Raw genomic sequence first — 18,906 nt, 5'->3', positions numbered from 1 at the left:
TCTTTAATTGGCGGCCATGCATCCCATCCAGTTTCAAGACTGTCATGGGGGCTGCAGCATAGGCTCCCCTTTTAATTCTCGGTCGCCTACCCATCACTCCCAGTAACCATTCGGCCGGTTTCATCAACGCCACAGCATCATGTCATCTACCAGCAGTACGAGCTTCGAACGGTCATTAGACCAGTTCCGAAGTCATCTTTCCAAGGACCAGAAACAGGAATTCAACAACGCAAACCTCCCAGACCTAAATGCAGCGATTCAACAGATACAGGCCAAACTCGGCCGCGACAAGAGACTCTGCAACTTCAGAAGAATTGAAAAGTTCCTCGATGCGATGAAGCACGTTGAACAACTCGTCTCCATTTTCCTCAACGTTCATGAGGTTGTGGCATTCGTTTGGGTATGGCCGCGATGCTGGTGCACCACTTCCGCTCTCGCTCACAAAATGGTTGATCTAGGGGCCCATTAAGCTCGCTCTCATAGCTGCCACAGTTTGGGCCGACTCCATCAAGCAACTCCTAGATGCTTATGAGGAGATTGGGGAGGCGCTCAGCAACCTCGCCTTCTTCCACACACTCATCAAAAGCAACGGCGCAGAACACCTCAGGCGAGCCTTGGAGGACTACTTTTCTGACATTCTTCGCTTCCATCGCTGCGTTCTAGTTGTTTTTTCTCGACCTAGTTTGTTTCGTCCACATCCGTTGATACACAAACTGCTGACCATCTCAAGATTGGATAACGTTCTTCAAGGCGGCATGGGGAAGCTTCCGGCGTCAGGTCGAGCCGATCATCCGCGCGCTCAAGCTTCGACAGGAGAAGCTATCTCACGAGAGGCTGCAGGCACATGCCATCCATCAAGGAGTTCAGGACTTTCGAGGGCATGCTGATGACCGGTTTGATAGGCTTGAAGCGGATCTCGACAGGATCCGCAATGCGATGGCCTCTGAATGCCTGAAGCGCCAGACATCAGTTGAAGATCAAGATATGAAGGAGTTTTTGGAGGACAAGCTCAATATTTTGAGGTTCGGGACTCGCAGTCGACTGGATTCCCCGGAACTAAGCTCCCCATCTGCCGGTGATTGGATCTTTCAGCATCCTCATTTTCAGGCGTGGGAAGGGGCAACATCCTCTCAAGGAAATATTCTATTCTTGAACGGCTCACCTGGCGCTGGTATATCTCCCGATCCTCCTTACTTCGCATGTTTCCCGCTAAATAGCATCTTCAAGGTAAAACAACTTTGGCGATGAAAGTCATTCGCTACCTCATGGGCAAGGACCCTATCCATGGCAGTACAGTCCACTTTCTCTTCAGACACGATGATGACGATCGAAAATCCGCCAAGCCGATGCTCCGAACGATCCTGGCTCAGTTGATTCAACAAGACGAAACCATCATGCGATACTTGTATGAGAAGTCCGCTCCCATGAGCAGCAATCTCGAGCTCTCTAGTCTCGCAACTCTTCAAGACTTGGCCCGCGAGTGCTTGACCAGCCAACGCAGCGTATCTGTGGTACTTGATGGTCTTGACGAGTGTGCTGAGAACGAACCCAACGCAATCGTTACCTGGTTTCTAGACAAGGTTCTTCCCTCCGCAGCCTCACGGGGTTGTCATCTCAGGTTGCTGGTCTGCGGACAGAGAGACGGGCGACTCGATCAACTGTTGTCAGCGCAGCCCCAGATCAGGCTTGACACGCTTGAATCTCACCAAAGAGATATTGAGGAGTACTCGAAATCTCGAGCCGCCGAGATATGCGCGAGGTTCTCCCAGACACCGGAACAAGAAGAAGAGCTTGCCACCAAAGTAGCAAAGACATCACAAGGTACTCATCTCATGCAGCCCCTTAGCTTGCCGCTTCTAACTCCCTAGGCATGTTCCTATATACTAAGGTCGTCATGTCCAATTTCTTATCCATGGACTCGGTGGATGAATTTGAAGATGAGATGCAAAGCGACAGGTTCCCCGAAGACCTGTACAAAGCGTGAGCAAGACACTGGGATACGCATGGGAGTGTTTTCTGACGAGATCAGTTACGAGCGAATCATTCAAAGAGTGCTAGAAAAGTCCAAGCCATCACGACAGAAGACGGTCAAAAAGATATTAGGTTGGATCATTTGCTCCCAGAGGCCTCTTCGATGGCGCGAGATACAGTCAAGGTTCTGCATCGATGCAGAAAAGGGAACCTGCAACCCCAAGCGTCGCCGCCTTGACAGCTGCAAGGACATCTGCAGCTCGCTCGTTGACGTCACGATCTGCGATATGTTTGGGGGTCTTCAGTCGGAGCAGATCATACAGATGGTCCACGAGACAGCTGGCAGGTGTGTTCACGTTTAAATCAAGGGTTTTCTCAGCTGGCCACAGAGACTAATAATCTTGGGCAGATACCTTGTCCAGAGAGGCATCATTGATCTTCTCCAGGAGCATGCCGACTTGGCTCTCTTCTGTTGCCGTTACCTTTCTTCTCGGCCCTTTCTCCAAGACCCAGAAACGGACAGCACCCAAGACGCTCTCCAGTCTGGTTATTTCGGGTTCCTCGACTACGCCACCGTTAACTATTGTTATCATGTTGAAGAAGCACAGAAGCATGTATCTGGTCCCCCAGCCGACGTTGTCTCGTCTGTGGTGGGCTTGCTCACACCTTATTCCGACAACCCTTCAAATCAATCGATTCGCAAGATGGAGGCTTGCGCTCAAACAGGAACAAATATGCTCCGCACACAGAATATCGACGCACGGATACAATCTCGCGTGATCGCCATTCGAGCGGCAGGAGAGTCACAACACCGCGACCTTTCCAAAGAGAGTGCATACCTGGATCTCTCCGGTCCCCTAAGATTCAAATGCCCCAGAGTCTTCTGTTCCAGGTTCCTTACTGGGTTTCGAAGCCAAGACGCTCGTGATGAGCACCTTGACAGGCATGAACGGCCATATAGGTGCACCCACACTGACTGTTTTCTCCATGACGTTGGGTGTGAGTCCCGCGAGCGTCTTGAAGCACATCGCAAGGCTTTTCACCAGAATTCTTCCAAATTGGCGGTCTCATTTCCTTCCACCAAAAGCACCAAATCAAGAGACATTTCCGAAGCTTGCCGGAAAGGCAACCTTGAGGAAGTCAGACAATTCCATCTTTCGGGAGAGCCTCTCCACAGGACGTGGACAGGGAGCTATGTCACGCCGCTATTTGTTGCCACAAGAGCTGGGCATGCCCATATCTGCAAGTATATCATTGATCAAGGAATCGATCCTTTCAAGGAGCGTCACTACATGGGAAGAGACTGGTCATCGATGCTCGAGGCCATCCGCAGAGCGAATGCACCAATTGTAGAGCTCTTTTTGCATTCACAATATGAAGCCACCATCGCCCGTTTTACACGTTATATTGCCGTAGCCATCCTGGCTGGCCATTTGGAGATCTTGGAACTCCTTCTGGGGTCGCGAACCGTTCTCGACCACGCGACGATTGTTGAGCAAGTTACCAACGAATTGGGGTCGACGACCTCGCGCGTCAAACGATGGCTCAAAGACCCACCTGCAGATTCTTCCTTGGTACATGTGTGGTTTCGGCGAGCATTTCCAAATCTGTATCGCGACAAGATCTCAGCCCCTGGTGCAAGCTCTCTCATCAAAAGGCCTGGTTCTGCAGAATACCACGCTTGCAAGAAAGTTTTGCAACAATACGGTAGCCTACTGCACGAAGTACTGCAATCAAAGTGTCATCCTCTTTCCATGTTTCTACTAGACCTTGCGGATGAAGACGACTTGCAGCGTACGGCTTACGGAGGGGACCGGCCAATACATAGGCTTGCAAGAAGAGGGTGTGGAGACAGGGATTGCAGGAATTGTGCGATCATCGCCCGACGGCTTATTGAACTTGATGGCGCTGTGTCTGTCAACACTCCAGACAGGGACGACTACCTGCCAATTCACATAGCGCTAACATCAACCTTCGTCCCAAGAAGTGTGATCCCGGTTCTTTTTCTACATACCGACAACCTCAACCACCGGGAGCCTGGAGGTAAGAGACCGACAGAGCGTGTGTCCAGAACCGGTAGTGCGATCAGCGTTATCGTCGAGGCCTGCCGCTTGGATTCATCCATCAGAAACCACCAAGGCCGGACAATTTTCTCATTAGCAGCCGGAACATACTGGATAGATGAGAGGACGCTGGAGAACTTACTCGAAGCAGATCCGACACTGGCATGGATGGCAGACAGTACAGAAGATCGCCAAACGCCGCTTCATCACGCGATGAGGGCTGCAAGGAACAACGAAAGTCAAGCAGAGAAGGTAAAATTGTTGCTCTCGCTTGACGAGGTTGAAATGGAAAACGTCCTCCGTGCTTTCTCGGCTAGCCGTACGGGCGGCAACGATGAAGCATGCCGGGAGGTGCGGAAATTTGCATATCGCTGGGATCTTGAATGGGCTGTAACAATCATGGATAGACATGGCTTTGGGCTCTAGCTTCAGAGATGTTCGACTGTAGGGTTGCTTCATAGGGCTTGATGAAATTAGTTTGTTTATTTGATGTTAGGGGGGCTGTTAAAAGCCAATCAGGACTCAAACAATTCGCAAGCGCGTACGTTGAAACATAGGCTTACTTGGTCACAACCTGATCAAGACGAACTCAAAAGGGGAACTCAAATACAGTACATAACAATAAAGATTCCTAGCTAGGCTTGCGTTGCTCTGCAGTTCAAGTAACGCCTGTGACGTTTAAATTTACTTTGGTCTCTGTCCGGCACACATGTCCCTAAACGAACTGTTACTCTCTCATATGATCATACATGGATAATTCATTGCTCTATGCAAATTCGGTTTTCCTAACTTGCCTAGCTTTCGGAATATGTTCACACCAATGATCAAAACATTGTTCAGTTGGCCCAATGGCTGAACAGGCGTGCCACCAAAACCGTACACAATGTCTTCTCCGCCGAGTCCAAGTCGGTGAACATACGCTTCCTTTCACTTCACTCTAGTCATGCACCTCGCGTGATCATGTAGCTGTTCTTGGTTTGTTCAGACGTGATATCCGTTTACTCACCTCTCGAACAGCTTCGAACACGCCGATGTGCAAAGTCAGTTCTCGCTCTGCCTCGCGTACAACAATCGTACACTCGATACTATGAGTTTAAATGCATTCACCGTATCTATTTCTCGCAAGTATAAAAAGGCCCAAGACCCCCAACTTCGTCTCATCTTTTTCTCGACAACAACTCTCACCACCAACCACCAACGCACACTCTCAGCTTTCTCAGCTCTCAGCTCTCACCACCCACCACGAACACCCAACTTCTTCAGGTTCTACCACTACCACAAGCCAAAATGTGCAACATTTCGTACACCGCTGCCCGCTGCATCCACTGCGACAGTACCCTGCCCCGTCGGGAGCAGGGTCGAGTTCAGTGCGAGGATGTCCGCAAGGGCAGACGCTGCCAGGGTCAAACCTCGGCGATTAGCTACTCGGACTTCGTCTGTAACGACTGCTTCCAGGAGCAGGCGGCTAACGATAACAACTTGTACACCACCACCAAGAGCAAGAAGAAGTAGATGAAGGATCTACTCCGATGGGGACGATGGGGGACCACTACAGGTGAGTACCTAGACGAATAGGGAGCTGACTGAGTCCAGCAACAACAAAATCAAGAAAAATACAAAAAGAAAAGAGAGGAAAATTGAGAAACCACAAAAAAAAAAGGACAATGGGGAAACTTGGGAGTTAATAAACTGCCCCGGCTGCAGCTGACGAGCTGCAGCCTGAAGAATAGGGATCAACCGCAGCTCATGGGCTGCGAAATAGTACGTAGATAGAGACAATGAATAGACTCAGATTTGTCCGAAAACTAATTGTGCCACAAGTGAAATTGAAGATTAAATGAAACTAAATAAACCTGCAGGGCCAACATCATGAAACCAAATGCAAATTCCTGGAGGAGTAGATTCTCCCTCCATCTGTCGTAAATGTGAACCGTAACCAGACCTGGGCAAACAAGGTATAAAAAACATGCCCAGCCGTATTGATGCCCATCTTTGTATGCATCGTCCCATAAGCCCTCTAATTCCTGGGAGAATGTCAGCTGTGGTGCACGACAATTCTTGCACAAAAGCTTACAGCAATGTGAGAGTAAGATCACCATGGATCCTCGCCTTGAGCTGAATCTCAATCTCCAGGTTCAACTCAAGATGCAGACTGAGCGCATCACTCTTCCCACCACCGCCTTGCTGCTGCTGTTGTTGTTGCATTTGTTGTTGTTGTGGCTGCTGTTGCTGCTGCATACCCCAGTTTCCCTGCGTCATGCCCATGTCCATTTCGTCATCCGTAAACATAGACCGCCTCTTGCGTCGTTCGGCCTTGTTCTTCTTGGTCTTCTTACGGGTCTTCTCCTTCTTCGCGGGCGCCTCCTCCTCGTTGTAGTTGGCGCCGGTGTCCTGGCTGTCATCAGACAGACCGTCGCGCTGCTCAACGTCCTGCTTTGTGTCAGTCACCTGTCCCCTAGATTAGAGTTGCCTTAGCTACCTGTGTCGGGGCTGGAGGCATGGTTGTGGCTGTGGGGATATGGGAGAAGTTGAAAGGAGATGGCTAGTTTGGACAGAGTTGCGGAGACTTGAGTGTTCTTTTGTTCTATGGCTACATGCTACAAACAGGATCTCAACTGCGGAGATGACGAGGAGCGCGTCATACCGACAGCCAGACGCGGGCAGGGTGTGAAAGAACCGGTTTCTGCAGTCAAGATGAGGCATCCCTGCAAAACCTTGTCATGACGTAGGAGGACAGGCATCTCAGATTCCGGCCACTGATTGACAGAAATGAATGACTAAGCTTTTCTCTCATGTTTCAGGTGTCAGTGCAAGTGCAGGCGAGTTCTCTTTCGCTCTCTCGTTCCTGACATAATCATTCCTAGACCAATCGGATCTGACGGAGCAGATCTTCCGATGTTTTCAACCAATCAAATCGCGACTTTGGCCTCGATCGATCGAATCGCATTCCTCCCCTCACTCATGTTTTTTCCAAGGCACCACGAAAATGAACAAGAGCTGACCTCGATGAGATAAGAGTCTATGAAGGGCGATTTTCCCGCTTCAAATCCATTACCTACTCCCCATGGATGAATGTTTTCATTACCATCGAATTTGGAGCTAATCGAGTGTTAGGAACATGTCGTTCCTGGTTGATTATCTTGTGTCTGCCAGTTTACCCTAAAGCAAGATGCATCAAAGACGAAATTTATCTTGTGGTTACAACTACCTTTAGCATTGATGGCCTAAATTCGAATCTCTTTGAACTAGAATAATATTTATGGATTTTTTAACCAGAAAATCCCTATCAATGTTGCTCTATTTCGCCGCTTCCACAGAACAAAGTAATGTTCATATCACATATCACCAGAAATGAACAGTGTCCAAGGAATATTGATCGTGCACTTGAATACTAAAAAAGGACGTAAGTGAACCAAAGTAATAACAATCTGCTTTGTATACACTCGCCATGAACATTGAAAGAACTTCAATGGTGCATCAGTGGCTCTTCATCTCACTCTTCATCTCCGCTTTACGGCTCTTGATGTCTGCCTTGACACCCTTGGCCAACCCCTTGATCTCCATCTTGAGCGCCTTCTTGTCTTCTTTGGACCACTTGCCATTCTTCTTGGCCCAGCGAACATCCTGAACATATCCCATCACGATGTTTGTTATGGTTTGTACGGCGCATTTGGCACACCTGTTCTCATCGGCTAAATCATTCAGAGCAACTGTGAGCTGCTGTAGTTCAGCCTTTGGGCGGGCTTGTAGCATCTTCTCGAGATGGGGTGTTTGCGAGGCTCCGTGAACAGGGCAAGTGCCTCTGAGTCTGGGATATGTGTTGAGAACTTGTACTCGCACATGAGATGAACAAAGGTGACCTACTCTTCCTTCTCGGAAACACTGTGCAAGGTCGATGCCTTTGACATAGAGGATGGAGACTCGGGTATCGAGTAGGGTGACCTTGCGGCGGGCTGGACAGGTGATGGTACATATGCCATTGCTGCGTTGTAGTATGGGGATTTTCAGCCGGGGGATTTTTTTCTTTCTTTTTTGGATGAGTGAACAAGTATAGAAAACTACACTGTGAAAATCGTCACTTTAGAGCAATTTTGATTGATATTTATATTGTAAGTCGTCCGACTCATCAAGACGGAGTATTCAGGTGGCGTGCCGGAGTAAGCCTGCCTTTGCTCGGCCGAAATCACCGATCCCCGTGTCGGGGTTGAATTTACCGAGTCGGTCTTTTCCAACTGGGAAAGTCGTCGTAATCAACCGACCACTATCGTATGCTTTGAAAGAGTTCTGGAATTTGTCGCTTTTGACTGAGATATTCTGCCTATGTAGAAGGTGGATTTGGGGATTTATTTCAGTGGTGGTGTTGTGGGCTGGTTAGCACCATGCAACATGCAAGCGCAAATCGGAACCACACAACGAAACAACCTCAGAGAGGAAACTTGAAGGGTGTTACCTAATCGCTTAATTAGAAATTGCAAGGTGCTAGTGTAAAGCGTTGGATTGAGCTATCCATGCTGCACATGGCATTGCCTTTAGCTTCAAGATCAACTGCCGGAATCACCCGCCTCAACCAACCCACTTGGTTCTTTTGTCTGGATGATAACTTTGAGAATGTCTTCACTATTAGCGTGAAATTGAACCTCGTCTACGGATCAGTGCTGTTTTAGCGTCAAAGAAGAGCGATGATCTTGTCAAAATTAGCTTGGATGCTATCCAAATCCATCCATAGATTGGAGAGATGGCCCTCAAGATGCCGTGCCAAGATTCTAGCTCAAATTGCCAAACTCTCTCTCGCCCTTTTGCTAGTAGTTAAAAATGGTCTGATGTGATGGTGTTGATTCAGACCAGTCACAAAGTTGTCGGCTAGATACCAACAAAGATACCAAAATGTGATTGCATGCAGATCAGTTCGAACAAACTCAAATGAAGCCTCTTCTCGTATTATCCTCATTGGTGGCCCTGCAGGGACAGCTCCTAACCGCACAGGGCAATGCCTTTGTCGAGCCGAATGTCCCAAGCTGAAGGCCAGGTCTAGAACAGTGTTGGGTCAAGGGTCTTGCCTGTTCGCGAGTAGAGGGACGTGCATTTCATATGCCGTTGCGTTCATATGCCATTGGACTAATCTGTTGGGGTGAGACAGAACACTAGATCAAATTCCTCACTAAATTGCTTGGTCTCTTCACTTGAGGTTCTAGCTCTGTTGATGATTGAGCTCCTCAGGCCAGCTCCAAGAACGTCCATCGGGGATTTCAGTTCCTCCGTTTGCGTGTGGCAACACAAATCACAGAGCTTTCGCTAAGGAGCAAGATGAACACCATCCGCTCTTCCGCTCTTTCTAAGCGCCTCATCATGGTGCATGTCCTGAGGGTTCCAGAGGATGATCTCTTCCTTGCAGTTATAGAGTACCTAAATCCATAAGAAAAGATTGCAGTAAGATAGGTACTTTCTAACAGGCCCACAATCAGGCCGAACGGTCAATTTCTCCTCTGACTAAGCGGCAGTTGAGAATTCTGAATGCGGAATCGCGCTAACATCTGCCGTCATCTCTTTCGGATTCCTCGCACCCCCGACTCCCCGACCCTGGCAGAACCTTAACCAAGTCCCGTCAGCCCTAGGGGATGGTATTGGTAGCATGGCTCGGGTTGCGGACGCATGATGTCGCCGTAGATTAGCGTCTACGTGGCTGTGCTTGCCCTTGTACCCGGTTTGTTGACGTTGTCTCAGTGTTTATTTCTCTCCAAGCCGTTTTCGATGGCTTTCCGCTGACTCACCCTCCCCTCTGGGGAAGTGAAGGGCCCCGGCTTTAACGCTATGCTGTTGGCGGATTCGGGTGCGCCCAACACCCCGACAGCGCAGACTCTAGTCTCGGTGTCCGCGGCCTGAAGCTCACACAAGCTTTGCTCGACGGTCTTGACAATTTCCCGCTTCCATAGAATTCGTCGGGTTCGTCGATACCCCGACCCTTGATTGACAAGATGACGTATGTGTAGTTTATCAGCTCGAGATTAATATTATTTATATGTGTACTGGCCCCTGGATTATGGGATAACTCAACCACAGACACTTCCTCAATTACAAGCTTTGACGGGGATAGTGTCATTCCAATCACCATGACCGAACGAAGATCATCAGACAGTCCGACTGTCGACGTCGAATTTGCACCTATCCGATCGGGTGTCAGAACCAGAACCCTAAGCGATGGCTCCCTGAGTATGGCCACGCGGCTGCACAGCGCACAAAGGGATACCATGATGATCGAGGAGGGAGATCGTCAGGAGCTTCAGAGAATCGCTACTTCGATTTCACAGCGACGACAGAGCTTGGCTGCTGTTTCATCTGGTATCCCCGATTTCACTCCTGATGCGCAAGATCCTGCTTTGGACCCTACCAGCAAAGATTTCGACCTTGCCCAATGGCTACCTCATTTTATGCAACAACTCCAGGATGGGGGCGTGAGTCTGAAGGCTGCTGGAGTCGCTTACAAGAATCTCAGTGTCTCAGGCACTGGTGCTGCCCTTCAGCTTCAACAGACCCTTGGCGACGTTGTCCAAGCCCCCATGCGCATCGGAGAGCATCTCAGCTTTGGAAAGAAGGAGCCTAAGCGGATTCTTAACCAGTTTGATGGTCTTCTTCGCGGTGGTGAGCTTTTGATCGTTCTGGGCCGACCTGGTTCGGGATGCAGCACACTGTTGAAGACCATCACTGGTGAACTAGAGGGACTGGGTATTGGAGAGTCATCGACTATCCATTACAATGGCATCCCTCAGAAGGATATGATGAAGGAGTTCAAGGGCGAGACTACATACAACCAAGAGGCAAGTATTCTGGCACTACAATTACAGACTCCGACTAACCTTTCTATCAAACAGGTCGACAAGCACTTCCCTCATCTCACCGTCGGCCAAACCCTCGAATTCGCAGCTGCTTGCCGCATGCCTTCGAACCGCGCCCTTCTCATCGGCCAGTCCCGCGAGGAGTCTTGCACAATTGCCACCAAGATCGTCATGGCGGTCTGTGGTCTCAGCCACACCTACAACACCAAGGTCGGCAACGACTTTATCCGCGGTGTCTCGGGAGGAGAGAGGAAGCGTGTGAGTATCGCAGAGATGATCCTCGCGCAGTCGCCCCTGGCGGCATGGGATAACAGGTTAGTAAACTTCTCAGAGTGGTATTCCTTTTACTGACATTTTGCAGTACACGCGGTTTGGATTCTGCAACAGCCCTGAAGTTTGCTCAGACCATCCGACTGGCTGCCGACTATACCGGCAGCGCCCACGCCATGGCCATCTACCAAGCCAGTCAAGCCATCTACGACCTGTTCGACAAGGCCGTCGTCTTGTACGAGGGCCGACAGATCTACTTTGGTCCCGCAAGCGAGGCCAAGGACTACTTTGAGCGAATGGGCTGGCTTTGCCCTCAGCGTCAAACGACGGGTGACTTCCTGACCTCTGTCACCAACCCACAGGAGCGTCAGATCCGACCGGGTATGGAGAACCGGGTCCCTCGTACTCCTGAGGAGTTTGAGACATATTGGCTCAACTCTCCCGAGCACAGGGCTCTGAAGGAGCAGATTGAGCTGTATCAGCAGGAGTTTCCCATTGATCCCAGGTCTGGTGCCATCCAAGAGTTGAGAGAGCAAAAGAACTTCCGGTATGTACATGTCATTTCCGCACTATTTCAACTATCAACTAACAACTTCACAGACAAGCAAAGCACGTCCGCCCCAAGTCTCCCTATATCATCAGCCTGGCAACCCAGATCAAGCTCACCACCAAACGAGCGTACCAACGCATCTGGAACGACCTGTCTGCCACAGCAACTAGTGTCTCCACCAACCTTATCATGGCCCTCATTATCGGTTCTGTCTTCTACAACACCCCTGATGCAACTGTCGGCTTCTACTCGAAGGGCGCTGTTCTCTTCATGGCCATTCTCATGAACGCTCTCACGGCTATCTCCGAAATCAACAACCTCTACGAGCAACGACCTATTGTTGAGAAACACGCCTCTTACGCATTCTATCACCCAGCCGCCGAAGCCATATCAGGTATTGTCGCAGATATACCGATCAAGTTCATCACGGGAACCGTATTCAACATCATTCTCTACTTCATGGCTGGACTGCGTCGGGAGCCTGGCCAGTTCTTCCTCTATTTCCTGATTACGTATCTCTGCACTTTTGTCATGTCGGCCATCTTCCGAACTCTCGCTGCCATCACAAAGACGGTTTCTCAGGCTATGTTGCTCGCTGGAGTCATGGTCTTGGCTCTTGTTATTTACACTGGCTTTATGATTCGTGTGCCTCAGATGCATGACTGGTTTAGTTGGATAAGGTGAGTGGTAACAAAAGCTTTACGTCAAAACAGTAACTAATCTTAAACAGGTGGATCAACCCGATTTTCTACGGCTTCGAGATTCTCATCGCCAACGAATTCCACGGCCGAAACTTTACGTGCTCGGCCATTATCCCAGCATACACACCTCTCTCCGGCGACTCCTGGATCTGTTCAGCTGTTGGCGCTGTGGCTGGCGAGTACACCGTCAACGGCGACTCCTTCATCGAGACCAACTACAAGTACTATTATTCCCACGTTTGGCGCAATCTCGGCATCCTCTTCGCCTTCCTCATCGGCTTCATGATCATCTACTTTGTCGCGACTGAGCTCAACTCCAAGACTGCGAGCAAGGCCGAGGTTCTCGTCTTCCAGCGCGGCCACGTTCCCGCACACCTCCAGGGCGGTGTCGACAGAAGCGCTGTCAACGAAGAGCTTGCCGTGTCTCGGGGCTCGGATGCTGGAACTCTTCCCGCCATGGAGCCGCAGACTGATATCTTTACCTGGAAGGACCTGGTCTATGACATCGAGATCAAGGGCGAACCTAGAAGGCTCTTGGATAACGTTACTGGATGGGTCAAGCCTGGTACTCTTACTGCTCTGATGGGCGTGAGTGGCGCTGGAAAGACTACTCTGTTGGATGTGCTCGCGCAACGAACTACGATGGGTGTTATCACTGGTGATCTCTTCGTCAATGGTCAGCCTCTGGACGCGAGCTTCCAGCGAAAGACTGGCTATGTTCAGCAGCAGGGTAAGAACAACCCCTTCTCTTTCTTTTTCACTCAGCACTAATCATTATGCCAGATCTTCACCTCGACACCTCTACCGTTCGCGAGAGTCTCCGCTTCAGCGCCATGCTCCGCCAGCCCAAGTCCGTCAGCATCGAAGAAAAGCACAAGTGGGTCGAAGAAGTCATCGACATGCTCAACATGAGAGATTTCGCCAACGCAGTCGTCGGCGTCCCCGGTGAAGGCCTCAACGTGGAGCAACGCAAGCTTCTGACAATCGGTGTCGAACTTGCCGCCAAGCCAAAGCTCCTCCTGTTCCTCGATGAGCCGACGAGTGGTCTGGACTCTCAGAGCTCTTGGGCTATTGTCGCATTCTTGAGGAAGCTTGCGGATGCGGGTCAGGCTATTCTTTGCACTGTGCATCAGCCTAGTGCTGTTCTCTTTCAGCAATTCGATCGTCTGCTCTTCTTGGCTCGTGGTGGCAAGACTGTCTATTTCGGCGACATTGGCGACAACTCCCGCAAGCTTCTTACATACTTTCAGAACAACGGCGCCCGGGCTTGTGGAGACGAAGAAAACCCTGCTGAATGGATGCTTGAGATTGTCAACAACGGTACCAACTCTTCTGGTCAAGACTGGCACAGCGTGTGGAAGGCAAGCCAAGAGCGAGCCGACGTCTACGCTGAAGTGGATCGAATCCACATGGAAAAGCCAAACCCTTCGTCCAACCAAGATACCGCGGATAGCCACTCTGAGTTTGCCATGCCTTTTGTTGATCAGCTCCGGGAGGTGACGGTTCGAGTGTTCCAGCAATATTGGAGAATGCCTTCGTATATCCTGTCGAAGCTCATGCTCGGAACTATCGCTGGTCTCTTTGTTGGCTTTTCCTTCTGGAAGGCTGATGGTACTCTTGCTGGTATGCAGAATATCATGTTTGCAGTCTTCATGATCATCACCATTTTCTCCACCATCGTCCAACAGGTAAGCTTCCTGACAGCCCCTCCTCCAGATTCATACTAACAGACTCCAGATCCAACCTCATTTCGTCACACAGCGGTCCCTCTATGAAGTCCGAGAGCGCCCCAGTAAGGCCTACTCCTGGAAAGCCTTCATGATCGCCAACGTCATCGTCGAAATTCCCTATCAGATCCTTACCGGTATCCTCATCTTTGCGACATTCTACTACCCCATTGTCGGTATCCAAAGCTCGGCCCGCCAAGGCCTTGTCCTTCTGTTCATGATTCAGCTCCTCCTCTACGCCAGCTCCTTTGCCCAGATGACCATCGCCGCTCTTCCCGACGCTCTCACTGCTTCTGGAATCGTCACTCTCTTGGTCCTCCTCTCCTTGACCTTTTGCGGTGTCATGCAGTCCCCAACAGCCCTTCCCGGTTTCTGGATCTTCATGTACCGAGTCAGTCCCTTTACCTATTGGGTCGCCGGCATTGTTTCCACGCAACTAGCTGGCCGAGCCGTCACCTGTTCCGCGGCCGAAACATCCATCTTCAACCCTCCCGACAACCAGACCTGTGGTGAATACCTCTCCGACTATCTCAAGATGGCACCCGGACAACTTCAAAACCCAGATGCCCGAGAGAACTGCAGCTACTGCTCGCTCACCAACGCCGACCAGTTCATGGCCGGTAGCAACATCTACAACAGCGAACGCTGGCGCAACTTTGGCATTGTGTGGGTGTACATTGTGTTTAATATCTTTGTTGCTGTTGTTTCTTATTACTTGTTCCGTGTTAAGAAGTGGAACATGGGAAAGAAGAAGAAGGCTTGAGTGTTTTGAAGTAGCGAGGTGTTGGCGTTGGTTCAAGATTGGGTGGTTTTCTTTGCAGCGTTTTCCAGTCCAGTAGATCTTCGCATATAGACGGTTTTATTTGTTATCAGTTACAGTACAGCTATATTTCATTTAGCAGATAATACATAGAGTAATTCATAGACCAAAATCTTCCAAATCCTTTTTATTCACTCGTCGCTTTAATTGGTGTCGATAATTATTCATCATTAGTTTGTAGACGTGCGTCGTTTGGCTATAAACCCATCCAAGTTCATGCAGAAAACAAGCCCGCTTGGCCAGAAGAACTCCCCAATCAATGTCGGATTTCAATAAATGGAGGTGACCAGCAGTACAACAATCACCCTCCTATTAACGACTCATGAGCTTGTCCTGAATTGTCGTACTAGAATCCCTGACATTGACAGCCACCCCTGATCCCCACAGATGCAAGGGCGACGGTGCTAATCCCCTTATGCCATCATCAATCCAGCCGCAGCAAGCCCACCAGCAACCAATCCCCAGGTAGGCATCATCAGAGATCCGGCATTAGCCCCCACCTCCTCCACTCCAGTGAGAGTGTAGTTGTCGCTGAAAACATCATCCTGAGTCTTTTCATCTCCGTCATGGAGCTCAGCCTGGAAGCGGAAGAGCTTGTTCTTGGTCAGAGCATCCTTGTACTTGCCCAACTCCTTGCGTGTGTTCTCGGTGGGCGACCAAATGTACTCCCCGTCGGAGATGTTGATGTTGTAGCCGATCTCGAAGCTGAGCGTCAGAAGGTCATCGGGCTTGGTGTACCAGAAGAGACCGAGCTCCTTCTCGGTGGTTTTGTTCTCCTGCTTCCAGGTGATGGTGATGTTTTTGGTGACGTCGAGGCTGTCACCCTTAGGGCCGGTGAACTTGAAGCCCTGGGCGGCCGAGGCCAGGACGAGGAGAGAGCAGGCGGTCTTGGTGAACATTTTGAGTAGATGTTTGTTTGGAAACTGTTGAGCTGAGGTTTTATAAGATAGAGCGGTAAGAATGCTGTGATAATGCTGTAGTAGTATGATCTCATGCAGCGTCGCCCAAGATTAAATAGTTGATGCCTGAATAACCTCATTCTAGGCACCCACAAAAACAAGGGCCTCACACAGCCTCAGCGGATTCTGTTCCCATGGCGACGCGTAATCCGACATACGAGCTAAAGATCTAGAACCCGCAAACCAAGGCAATCGAAGCAGATCCACCTGATCGCTGTCTGCCCCTGTCGTCGGGTGTGTCAACTCGGTTGCAGACGTAGGGCGCACCAAGAATGCAGGAGTCTAGTGCTCAGCTTGACACTTTAAAACAGTTAGCTCAGCCTCGAAGGATTGGCAAGGTATGATTTCTCGTATTCCGGTCAATCAGAGTGGTCTTATAATTATCTCATCTGCCAAGAACCCCAAGAATCCTCGGAAGGCAGCCGTAAAAACTCTTTGTTTTTATTGTGCCATGACGGCAATCAGCTCCAGACTTGAGATGCATGCAGGAGACCCTCATCAAGAGATCTGGTGAGCACTTTATTTCAGAGGACAGGGTGTCCAACTCCCGTTAAGCTTAGCGTGCAGAAATATTGCTCGGCGATTACCAGTTTGGGATCACCTCTCACGACCAACACAACATCAAAGAGGATAGTTTCATCCCATAGATTCAACACATGATGAAAAGAAACCTTTCTTATTCTACAAGATTTGGTCATTTTAGTGAGGGGGTGGCGAGAAAGCCTTGCCAACTCTCTGGTTTTGCAACGCGAATTCTCGAACCCGTTCTCATCAATTAGTGCCCACCCTTGATCATGAATCCAAGCGAGATCATAGCGGTGAGGCGCAATTCATTTGGAAAAGGCATCTCGCGATAGACCCTGTATTCTCTAGAAGCGGTTAGATATTGGCTCACAACATGCCCAAAAAATGCGGGCTGGTGGGCTGGATCAACACCTGTCAACAGTCACATGGGCCATAGCCCAAATAGGGATGCAATGCGAGTCCAATCCGGGGATCCCATTTTTCAATGGGGTAATTGCCAGCACCTGGCACCCTGTTTTAAGCGAAGCGAACAATTGTTGGTTCATTGGTGTTGGTGCTGCCAGCCTGGCACAGCCACAAAGGGCCTTTTGTTTTGTTTTGTTTACGTGTACGCTGGCTCAAATGCAACCATGGGCGCGTTAGGCAGCCGAATAATGAAGTTCGTTATCTTTGGATCTGCACATTTGTAGCAAGAGAAAAGCGAAAAGCGAAAAGCGGTCAGTATGTGGATTAAGTGCTGATACCTCTGAAAGATCCTCGATAATGTAGACTCTCGGCCCAGCTCCCAAGCCTGACGGTCACATTGGCCACGGAAGATTTACTAAAGACAAAAAGGCCCTCCATTGGACCAGATCAGACTGAGATCATTGGTTCAGCTTCTTGTAAGCACACCCTGTATCATGGAAACTCGGGTCTAAGAGCTCGCTCTCTAATAATGCAGACAGGCAAGTGGTCGATTGTATCCTAGACATTATCTTGAATCTCGAGCATGAAAGCTACCGTTTACTGCAGCGCTCTGTGGCATTGGGACTCAATTCCAGTCATTATGTTCTTTGTTGTTGTGGTCGATGTCCTCTGTAGAGTCAACATCATCATCAAAAAGCTTCCATCTAGTCCGCGCTTGCAGGAGGCGTCGGCGGCTCAACAAGGGAACAGTCCTTGAACAGACGCTAATAGCTGAGGAAGAACTTACGTCTTCGTAGAGCATTATCCGTTCTGTCACGTTGGGCCGGCATCCTTAAACAAGGTAGCAACAGCCTTGCGCACACCAACACTCGCTGCGCATCCAAGGCCAAGTTCCAGCTCATCAGCCAGGACTATCAGTTTATTTCAATTGAGTTCGAAGTATCAATCTAGGGTCACAAAGTGTGATGCCCTAATAGCATTTCTGTGCAAATTAACATATCGGCCAGGAACATTGTATGGAGGGCTCACGGCACAAGCTAAATATAGTTGGCGATCTTATTTGAATACATAACTAGAGAGATCCTATCTATAGCGCTTTTACTCTGAATAATCCTTTCCGATGTCTGGCATGATAAAGGCTAACGTGGAAGCAATATGAATATTTCACAAGCGGCGAGCAACTCGCTTCCGAGGAATGCTTCATTCACTCGAGGAAGTAAGCACCCTCGACTCACTCTGAAACAAAGGTCTCTCTCACGAGAAATAATTCGGTCTTTCTGGGGAGGATCCAGATAATAACTATCCCAGCACGAACATTTTGTTCGTGCTGGTGACTCAATCAAGGGAATGTCTTTAGCCAACTGTGATATCCTTAAATGTACCATTGAACAGGCTTGTCTAACGTGTCAGAGTGACTGGAATGCTCGGTCTCAGTGTAAATTTATACTTGCGTCACTTAGAACAAGCACACCTGCAAGAATCGGCCTCAACGCTAGTGCTCCAAAGAATCAGATAGAGCATGAACACCTTCTGTCAAATTATTCGCCCGAGTAACATGAACACGGTAGTTAGCGACGAATTACAACTCATAATAACCCTATAAGGCAGCCTTTATCAAATACCACGTTTGCAGAAACGACAGCCAAGTGACGTTTCACGTAGTGACGCCGCGTTCTCCAAGCGTGCGAGTGAAATATTAAAGGCATCAGGCAGAAATACCGCCACAACTACTAGTTTTACACCCTCCATGATTGCTACAGACGTCCTAGGCAAGTGTTGCCTTTAGTAAACCAATTCAAGAGCACGGTAACCACTTTGAAAGCCCCATGGCCCCGGGCGGACAGTCGCTACTGAACAATGATATATTCATGAATATGAGATAAAAAGTGCTATTTATTCGCCCTCGCTTGTAGAATAGAGCGAGTTTCATAGTTCCGTTTTTTTCTTTGAACGACTCGTGGCGTCTTGCTTATACTATCAAGCAATGCTCTGATACTACTTCCATGAAATTAAAATCTCGGCACATCTTATCTCGCCAGCTGATGACACGTAAGGGTTACACCTGGCGTAAATAACTAGGGTTTG

The 18,906-nt window shown here is 49.4% G+C and overlaps 6 protein-coding genes across 6 annotated transcripts; 3 read left to right on the top strand and 3 right to left on the bottom strand.

Annotated features, from left to right (window-relative positions):
• Positions 1-139: 139 nt before the first annotated feature.
• Positions 140-4,460, top strand: MRS44_011283 (uncharacterized protein; the record flags this gene model as incomplete). Its single annotated transcript, XM_065619677.1, has 7 exons — positions 140-400; positions 459-681; positions 731-1,171; positions 1,228-1,821; positions 1,869-1,980; positions 2,030-2,317; positions 2,381-4,460. 7 exons carry the CDS (start codon positions 140-142, stop codon positions 4,458-4,460), a joined length of 3,999 nt encoding a protein of 1,332 aa, XP_065475749.1.
• An 861-nt stretch (positions 4,461-5,321) lies between these two features.
• Positions 5,322-5,546, top strand: MRS44_011282 (uncharacterized protein; the record flags this gene model as incomplete). Its single annotated transcript, XM_065619676.1, has 1 exon — positions 5,322-5,546. The coding sequence occupies one exon, from the start codon at positions 5,322-5,324 to the stop codon at positions 5,544-5,546; it is 225 nt and encodes a 74-aa protein (XP_065475748.1).
• A 505-nt stretch (positions 5,547-6,051) lies between these two features.
• Positions 6,052-6,534, bottom strand: MRS44_011281 (uncharacterized protein; the record flags this gene model as incomplete). Its single annotated transcript, XM_065619675.1, has 3 exons — positions 6,052-6,058; positions 6,109-6,464; positions 6,514-6,534. The coding sequence occupies 3 exons, from the start codon at positions 6,532-6,534 to the stop codon at positions 6,052-6,054; spliced, it is 384 nt and encodes a 127-aa protein (XP_065475747.1).
• A 977-nt stretch (positions 6,535-7,511) lies between these two features.
• MRS44_011280 (uncharacterized protein) lies at positions 7,512-8,014 on the bottom strand (the record flags this gene model as incomplete). Its single annotated transcript, XM_046273699.1, has 2 exons — positions 7,512-7,842; positions 7,899-8,014. 2 exons carry the CDS (start codon positions 8,012-8,014, stop codon positions 7,512-7,514), a joined length of 447 nt encoding a protein of 148 aa, XP_046135018.1.
• Positions 8,015-10,141: 2,127 nt separating this feature from the next.
• MRS44_011279 (uncharacterized protein) lies at positions 10,142-14,875 on the top strand (the record flags this gene model as incomplete). Its single annotated transcript, XM_065619674.1, has 6 exons — positions 10,142-11,178; positions 11,226-11,681; positions 11,735-12,364; positions 12,415-13,115; positions 13,169-14,073; positions 14,123-14,875. 6 exons carry the CDS (start codon positions 10,142-10,144, stop codon positions 14,873-14,875), a joined length of 4,482 nt encoding a protein of 1,493 aa, XP_065475746.1.
• Positions 14,876-15,345: 470 nt separating this feature from the next.
• Positions 15,346-15,831, bottom strand: MRS44_011278 (uncharacterized protein; the record flags this gene model as incomplete). Its single annotated transcript, XM_046275751.2, has 1 exon — positions 15,346-15,831. One exon carries the CDS (start codon positions 15,829-15,831, stop codon positions 15,346-15,348), a length of 486 nt encoding a protein of 161 aa, XP_046135020.1.
• Positions 15,832-18,906: the final 3,075 nt, after the last annotated feature.

This window comes from Fusarium solani, assembly GCF_023522795.1.
Source record: "Fusarium solani strain SB1 chromosome Unknown bctg00000007, whole genome shotgun sequence".
NCBI lineage: Eukaryota > Fungi > Ascomycota > Sordariomycetes > Hypocreales > Nectriaceae > Fusarium > Fusarium solani.
This window is presented reverse-complemented; position numbering and strand designations above follow the sequence as displayed.